Source organism: Ciconia boyciana, chromosome 13 (assembly GCF_034638445.1).
Source record: "Ciconia boyciana chromosome 13, ASM3463844v1, whole genome shotgun sequence".
In the NCBI taxonomy this organism is placed as follows: Eukaryota; Metazoa; Chordata; class Aves; order Ciconiiformes; family Ciconiidae; genus Ciconia; species Ciconia boyciana.
Genome location: NC_132946.1, coordinates 16,493,964 through 16,502,926, shown reverse-complemented (window position 1 = coordinate 16,502,926; position 8,963 = coordinate 16,493,964). Strand labels below are relative to the sequence as shown.

Sequence of the window (8,963 nt, the reverse complement as noted above, 5' to 3'; positions counted from 1 at the left end):
TAGCTTGGCAGGTAGGGAATTTTCTTGGAAAATATGACCCAGATCAATTCTGTACTAATAGACATTTTCAGGCCTGTGAAAATGAAGGATGTGGATCTGCCTGTGGAAAGGTCCATAACTGACGGGACATTTTCAAGGAGCAGGAGTTACCAAGTGAGCTGATGACAAAGCAAGCTTGAGAGCAGTGCTAGCACTATCATGCCTGTGGGGAGACCACCTGCAGTGACATGGGACTGGAGAGCTGTTCCAGCAGGTCTGATGAGGGATCAAGAGCCTCAGTTGTTAGGGTTATGGACACCAAGTTTCCATGAGTATGTGGCTGAGATGTGCCTCTCAGCAAGACAGAGGTAGAAAAATGCTATGAGGTTTCCAAATTTTAATAGCACAGAGTCAGCAAGTCACTTTCCCAAGTCTCCCTCCTGCTGAATGAAGAGTGACTTGCTTTCTTTGCAAGAAAATAGATGCATGCAACTGCACACATCTTTCCTGGAGAGTAAAGGAAAAGTATAGTATTCAGAGCAGGGCAGGAGCCATGCTCCAATATTGCTCCATACATTGAACCACTGATTCCCATTGCTTAAAGTAAGAATTTTTGCAAACACTGAATAAAAGCATAGCAATTTTCTGAGTAAGGATTAATAGACGTGCAAGAAATGACATTAATTATACTAATGTTATTGTCTATCAAAGCTGCTTTCAGTCATTTTTATATTCAATAGCATGCATCATCATGAATTGCTGATGAATATAGATGAAAAAAGGCAGTGATAATGAAAGTTATACAGGTGTAAATTAGAGCATATTTTTAAACTACTATGAAGTCACAGCTTCTTGAGATAACATAAAATTATAGGATATGTGCACATCCTAAATTGAATCCTGGAGAATTTTGTACTGTTCGTATGCTAGTTGATTATCATTTGGGCAATGCTGTCTGGGGAAGTTACAAACCTCTATTTCCATAGCTTCCTACTCCAAACCTTATTCTTAACCCCAAGGAGCCAGCGTGGATGGTACAAGCCATCGTATATCGGACATATTCGAGCCATGGTCACTTACTATTTGGGGAGCAGCTATGGAGGCACTGTAACCTCAGGTCCCCAGCCTCAGCCCTCTCCTCCTCAGTCCTGGAAAAGAGAATATAGAAGTAGCACCTTTAACAGAAACAAAGGCTGCTCCCAAATGTACAGAAATGGAAGGGTCAAAATCAATAAGAGCACAACATACCTGGGCTCCTCCATCTATAGCCAGCCAGGCCCATTATGGAGATCGTAATGGTCTCAGGAAGGACTCGGTTCCACTGGCTTTGCCCGTCTTGGGGGAAAGCTCATGTAAAGAGGCCATGGGGAATAGAAATGAGGGGCTCAGGGCTGCGTCTCTCCCACTCTTTCACTCTTCAGGATGAAGCTAAGCATCGGGGACTAACAGCATTGTACAATACGTGTGTGTTGGAAGTGGGTATGTTGCTAGTGCTACACCAGTTAAGTGCCAGTCGTGTAATTTTCCAGAAAGAACAGCTCTGCAGATAAACCTTCCTGTGTTGCAGAATAAAGTACAGAATAAATCCAAGGCAGAACGTTACACTCATCCTTGTGTGCTAATGAAAGCTGAATAGTCAGATTTGAAATTCTTATCGATGTCCATAAAGACACTGACTCTGTAAATGGGAGGTACTGTAGGTCAACAGCTTAAAAACCTGTTCAGATACCTAGGTGACCAAGGAGGAAATCAGAGCAAAAGGTTGGCATGTCTTTGGAAAGCATTGATATGATCTGCACAACACCTTAGATGAGTACAATGGAGTTAGAGAAAGAAAGCTGTGAGTAAGGTACATTAGAGAAATGTACAAAAAAGGAAAAAATAGCATATGCGAATGATGGTTTGAAAGTTCTGATTCTCATAGTGTTGAGAATAGTCCTGATTTATTATCTCTGCAATAGCTTTGGTCCTGCCATCTGTTTCAAACTGCTCCTAGCACTTCAAAACTACATTTTCTATCCCTGCAGAGACATTTTGTCTGCACTGGTATCAATGGCAGTTTGAACTCGGTTCACTCTGGAATTTCACCTGCAGCATCTGCCTGATGTTGGGCTGGTTTTGTAGATCAGAGTAAGGGCTCAGTCAGCAAGAAAAATGTTGTGAAATCAGCTGCAGTACCACAATGGGTGTTGATGGACAGCTGCAAGTTGGCAAATGCTGTGCTATGGATGAGTGAACTGTGGAAGGCTGAATCTTCCAGATTTACTTGCTAAATTTGTATGTTTGTTTAACAGTGCCTAGTAAGTGAGATTTGCTTCACAGGGAGCAAAAGGCTGGATATCAGACTGAAGGCAGGGCTGTGCTGATCTCCAGGGTCCTCTCTCCCACCAGTGCCAGGGTGGGCTGACCTCCTTACCCCTGCCTGCAGTGGCTTCAGTTCCAATGGGACTCAACACCCCTGGCCTCACACAGCCTGACCAGGCATAGATGCATTTCCAAAAGCTGCTAATCTTTCTCCTGATGTCAACAGTAAAAGAGGGCAATGGCTAATTCAACTTTTCTTGTATCCCTTTAATAACTTTTTATTCCTTGCTCAAGGCAGTGACTACCTCTCCATGAAAGCCTTGATTTCCACCCTTTCAGGCCCCCTATTCCTGACCCCAGGCTTCAATCCTTACGTACTCTCACCCCAAGCCTCTGTGTTCCCTTGCCCCAGATCTTTCTCCCCATAGCTACAATCCTCCTTGTTCCAGCAGCTGAGGCAATTGCCCCAGGGTCTCCATCTGCCCCACTAACACCTTCTGCCTTTCCCCCAGCATACCGAAGAAGCAGAGAGGAAGGTTTTTGTTGTTCATCTGAAAGCAAAGTCCACCAGAGTTCTGGGAGCAGGGAAAGGTGGTGGGGAGTGGCTGAAAGGGGATTTTTTTAATATAGAAAAAAAGGAAAGCAAGAAACTGGGGACAAACATGGGGAAGACATTCAATGTGAATAACCTAGCTGCACTGTCCCTTGCCTGAACGGATGGGATGATCGTGTCGCTGGAGCCAGTTGGTCTAAATGAGTGCAATTCTTGTGAATGTGTCCTAATTATTACACAGCCATATGTGCAAAGCTGCTAAAACTGCTACATCTACTGATTTCCATCTTGCCTTCCTCACACTGCCTTTTTAGCACCCCCAAACTAGACAGTTGCACATTTATTAGATGTTACACTAAGAAAGCTGAAGATTTAACAGTCTGGGTGCACTGAAGTTAGTGCTGCACTGGAAAGGTTACCCCAGTCCCTTGCTTGTGGGCGTTATTTTCTCATGGCCTTACAGGTACCCTTGTGCAGGGTAGGGAGGAACGTGTGAGATGTCACGGCATGACCCCACTGTGGAGCAGCTACATCTCTGTGGCAGCAGGTAGTGGGAAAGGGACAGTGGTCCTGGAACCACTCTCTGTGTGCTGCAGGGCATTACAGAAGCCAAATAGCTGGCTGGGCAGTAGAAGAGGAGAAGGTCCTGGCATGTTGACATTCCTTCAGCCGACTGTCACATATAGCTTATCAGACTATATAGGAGAAAACAAAGAATCCCTGTCCCTTTGACTTATCTGGAAGGATCCTGAGAGCAAAGGAAGCAGAAAGGCGTGTGGAGGGATACCTCCTCTGCTAGCTGGGGTCAACTGTAGACAACAGACCATGCTCAAGATAATATGGGACAAGAGTATTCATATGAAAGAGAGCAGAAAGAGAAATCGAGAGGGAAGGAAGGGAGATATCTATTATGAACTGACACTTAATAAACTAAAAAACTGAAAAAGATGAGCAAAAGTTCTAGACAAATATTCAGTTAAAAGCAAAACCAGAGAAAAAGGGAGGACAAACAATAATAGGACAAAGACTGAAAGCTGACACGTTGCAGAGAATTCTACTGATAATTTTATAGAACACAATACATTAATAATACCTCCAAGCCTGTATCATTTACTTGTTCTGCTTAGCATTACTCTGAGGACTATAATATCTTTTAATTCTGAAGAGCTATAATATATTTTGATTTTATAGTGTGAACTACAGAGTCTATTTTGTCTGGAATTTTCAAAGTATCCCAGGCCTGGGAAGGAAATAATTGTTGAATACAACACCATGAATCTTTGATTTTTCAGCAGCTGTTTAAATGTTTTCCCAGTGATAGAAACAGTAAGATGCTTAGCTGTTGAGAGACAAAGTCTGTGTCTGTGTGGTGCAGGGAGTCAGAGGATTTGGCTGTCTCTGTGTAAGCATGCTGTTGGCAACTTGGTTGTGCTTATGTGTGGACTTAGGGTTGGGTAACTACATGTGCTGTTTGAAGTAGAGTGAAAACAGGCTGTGGAGCAGCATTTGGGGTGTACACATATATTCATGTGATTGTAAAGGTCTTTCCTATGTTCTTCACAGCTGAGGCAGTTCTTGGGATGCAGAGACTGAAGTTAACAAGCAGCAGTACTGCAGACCGTGCGAAGCTGACGTGCCAGGGGAGGGGCTGGGGTGAGCTGGTCGGGAGGGAGAGGTCAGGACAACAAGCCGTGCACTGGTTGGGCTCATCCCCTGCGTCTCCTGCGCTGGGTGGTGAGCATGGTGCACACTTTTTGAATTGGGAGCTCCCAAGGGAACATTTCAGCTCTTTCATGTAATAGGTCTCTAGTAAATCTGCTGCTGTTATATGCAGTTACACGTGATTAAAATTAAATGAAATACACTTATGTTATGTTTGACAAAGTACTTGTGAGATTAGTAGTATTTTACTGTCAGTATTTTTCATAAAGGAAATTTCTTCTCTGGGAGCAGGGGCCTGTAGAAGTATATTAAAAAAACCCCAACTTTTATCAGACAAAATGGGGCTAATGCTTTTCTTCCCTGCCTCCCAGAAGATAAACTGCAGCAGTGGAGAATAATGGTAAAGCTTTACATTTCACTAGAAATACATTGCTCTTAGAAAACTGCCTATTGCACTAAGTCTATTCAACAGGGAGGTAAATGTGTGTGTACAGTGGGTGCTGGATGTGTACTGAGACAGAGGAACATGCAAAGAAGAGGGCAGTGATATGTACAAAGTAACTGGAAGGAAGAAAGGCTGGAGGGTTTTATTTATGAGATATGAAAAGGAACATGGAGGTGTAGGAGTAGGAGGGAATATGAAGTATCCTTGGGTATATGCACAGGAAGGAAAGAGAATCTAAGTTATTTTCTAATGTGCAAAGGAAGATCGGAGGTAGGGGAAGTTGTGTGCTTGCTGGGACTGCTGGCACCCACAGCATCTAGCCACACTCTTTGCTCATTGGTCATCCCTGGACCCCCTGCAGTCTCCGAGTATTCTCAGATCACAGTAGCGAAGCTGACCATGCATATGCTAACTTAAAAAAAAAATTGAGGTAATGCTGCACAGCTTTAAATCTCTGGAATGATCCCATGGTAACACTCTCTCTGGGCTTCTTATTATGTATTCAGATACAACAATTAAAATAATGTGATATAAAAAAAGAAAGTCATAATCGTGAAGTTTGGGAACACCACATGCTTGAGCTGTGTTTGCCAAGTGTATGTGAAGAGGTTTGGAGGATGTGACCAACAAGTGAATTGTTCACACAGATTCAAAACGAGCAAGGAAGCTGGAAGGACAGAACAAAATATACAGTCCAGTCATAAAGCAAGTGGCAGAGACAAAGTACTGTCTCTGTATACTGGTCAGGGTGGCTCTGACCAGTATACGGAGCAGTCACAAGGAACAGGCTGTTCTGTATGCATGTTGCCTAGTACGGAGCTTATTTTGGATGATACGTATAAAAGAAGAGTGAAAAACCACATTGGTTTGTACTGGCCAAGGTGGGACTTGTCTCTTGTCTTGAGCATATGTGTGTTCAATACCCCACCAGCTGCGTAGGTAAGATCAAACCTTCCTCCCAAGAGACCTGAAAAAGCCTTGATGCTGCATTTGGCTAGTTGTCATTCTTTGGGGCCCTTCACTTGTTTACCTAGTGTGTTGGGGTGAAGGTCTCTCAGATGACTACTAGTCCAACATGAATTTGATTGTAAAGTCTTAGGTGGTATTGGTTTATATGTATGTAAAAATGGGGGGGGTGGGGAGGGCTGTAGAATATGGCAAGTGCAAGAGGAATCAAAATCAAAACGCACAATACAGATGTGAGATAAAGAGGGTTACTGTCCTCTATGCCATCAATGTTTTTTGCTATTTACTGTTCCAGAAAGGGCAGTACTGGTACTTTATCAAGTTCCCTTAGCATTTCCCGATGCAACGCAACATATTCTGTTGCTTACAGTTCTGCCGTTCTCTCATCTGCAATTCTCACTTCAATAATTCGGCTGACTGTTTTCCCTCACTGAGTGTTGATTTCCCCTGAGGCACATGCTGGCCACTTCCCTTCACTGTGGTTGTTTGTTTTGGTTTTTTTTCAGGCAAAGAATTTTTAAAAATTCACTGTCATCTCTAAATGCAAAATTAGGAAAATCATGGTTGTTTGAATATTTTCTCTCATCCTTCCAGGCTGAAAGGTAGAGTGAAAACTTGGAAGCTGGCAGAGGAATAACTGTAACAACAGAGACTGTTAGTTAAGGTTGGGTAACCAATGCAAAGTAATAAGCAGGAAAGGTCTCTAGTTCTTCCTGCTCAGGAGAACTCCTCACTTCGCTGTTGAAATGCTTGATCATTTTAAGTCTTCTGTCTCCTCAGAGCTCCCCACCACTCTCTTCTGCCACTGAGAAACTGCCACATTGGTCAGAAGAACAAGAATTAATCCTTCTTATGTTTTCTATCCCCAACATATCTTTACATTACTTCCAACAATAGGCCTTTGGTGAGGATTTTCTGTACTTAAGCTCCTCGTTCTGCAAAGGTACCCCTATGGAGTCCATCACACCTTCCCTCCTGTGTGAGGTCAATATTTGTGTGTTCCTCACATTCTGCAATTTTAGGCAAAGCCTTAACCTTCTCATGAAAGAATGAGAGCAGCAAGTATCCCATTGCAGCCACATGGGCCAACTAAGAGTGCACGGGGTCAGCAGTGCGGCGGGTGGGCAGCGTGCGGTGACGGGCAGAGTGAAGGAGTGTCTCTGGGCCTTCAGGGCTCAGACAGGACTTAGAGTCCATCTAAGACCCTGGTAGCAGCATGGGTGGCACTGTGTGGATGTTTCTGCAGTGCAATGTGATGTGTGCACTATATTTGTGTGGAGGAGCTCAGGAGGATGGGTTGTGTGGAGGAGCCTAGGATGCGTTGTAGGCACGTGACTATGGAAGGTGGCAACTACAAAGTGGTCTAGTGGTGGCTGGAAAATGTCTCAGCAGCCATTAGGATTATTGGGAGGTGCCTATTACATGTGCTGAGAAAGGATGGCTGTAACATTTGTTATATCCCCATATTTTTACCTTTCCAGAGAGGGAAAATCAGCTTGCGTTGGCAGCATAGCTTCTTATGAATTCCTATGAATCAGGTGCGTACTGTAAGGACTTGTCAGTCTTGTGTTTTAATGAGTATATAAGAAAAGGCAGGCACTGGGACATCACAAAATTTAAGAAAAAACAAATCAAGGAGGATCTTTTGTGTTTGTCTTTAACACACATCTTCTCCAAGTATCTCAGAGACTTCACCCACATGTGCTGAAATGGGTGAGAGCCTGGATTTTCTGAGACTAGCAGAGTCCATGAAAACCTCCACTGATCAAGCGACTGACTGCACTGACCTTTCTCTGAAGTACTTGATGGCTTCCTGGTCTAGGAAGTTCTGCTCTTCTCGAAAGCCCTGCTCAAAGATTTTGCGCTTGTGTCTGAACTCAATGACAGTCTTAGTGTAAGAGTTCAAGGTAGTAACGGAGGCCGCCATGCAGCAGGTGAAAGAGCCCCATGCCAGACTGTGGAGAGAGAAACCAGCAGACAGAGCTGGGTTAAGACAGCAGCTCATGTTATATTTCTGACGCCAAGAGACACACATACACAGGATGCGACTAGGCAGGTAAGTCAGTGGTGACAAACCTGTTCTCCTCATCTTACCTCAAATGACCTGTGGCACGTGCTCAGGCATGCAGGCAGGATGCTGGGCTAGGGGCTGGGCACAACTTTCATCCCATGGAGAACCGCATGGCAGAGTGCTAACGTGAACACTCGGTGCACTCACAGAAGAGTCGAACGCCTCTTGATTTCCCTTGGAAATGTTTCAGAGCCTTGCAGACAAGTGCTAAAATCTATAGAGCAGTAATGAACTCCTGGAAGGAGTAATGCCCCAGAGAGCACGTCTTTTGGACCAGTGGAAGTTCTCCAGCAACCATGGGAGTCTGACTCTGCACAACGCTACTACATGGATGCTTTCTATTCTGGTTTTTTATGCCTTCATCAGACTACTGTATTTCCTTCTTTCCTGGTTCATGGACATTTCTAGCATTCCTGGCTTATATCTGGTCTCTGAGAGCCTGACCAGAATAGAAGGCAGCGCTTCCATTTTGTGGGGAGATCCAATCTGAGGGCAGTGCCCCAAGTGTGCAGGCAGGGCTAGCCAATCTTGGTCAGCCAGCGGCAGGACACCTGCAAGTACCGACCAGGAGCACGGGGAGACAGAGGGAGAAGGAGAGTGGAAGAAAAAAAGTGACTGCCCCAATGCCAGGCTGGAACAGCAGCAAGCGGTGTCCTGGGTCTCCTGGCAAGGAGAGTTCAGCTGGGAGCTGCCCTGCTCCCTGCTCGTGGACGGGGTTTCCCCCTGGGTGCCTTCTGCCCTCCCTGCACATCCCTCCTCCAGCCTTTACCTTACTGATCTCAAGTTTGGATGTGGCTGGGGGGAACTCATGGCCCCAAGGAGTTTAGATGCTTTTTGAGCATGAAATAGGGCTACAAAAAAGGCACTGAATTCCTCCTTTTGTCTGCAGAGCTAATCTGCATTCAGGCTCCCCTTGACTTCACATTCAGCCCATCAGCTCCAGCTACGTATAGTTCACAGTGGTGTCCTAACTAACTTGGATT

The 8,963-nt window shown here is 44.7% G+C and overlaps 1 protein-coding gene across 1 annotated transcript in view; it reads right to left on the bottom strand.

The window, feature by feature from the left end:
- Positions 1–376: 376 nt before the first annotated feature.
- Positions 377–8,963, bottom strand: part of GSG1L (GSG1 like) — a 51,970-nt gene continuing 43,383 nt past the window's right edge. The window contains exons 5-7 of the mRNA XM_072878409.1: positions 7,697–7,864; positions 1,060–1,127; positions 377–486 (exon numbers count right to left, since the gene is read on the bottom strand). Of these exons, the coding sequence (XP_072734510.1) occupies positions 377–486; positions 1,060–1,127; positions 7,697–7,864 (346 nt within the window). The remainder of the gene's footprint in view (positions 487–1,059; positions 1,128–7,696; positions 7,865–8,963) is intronic.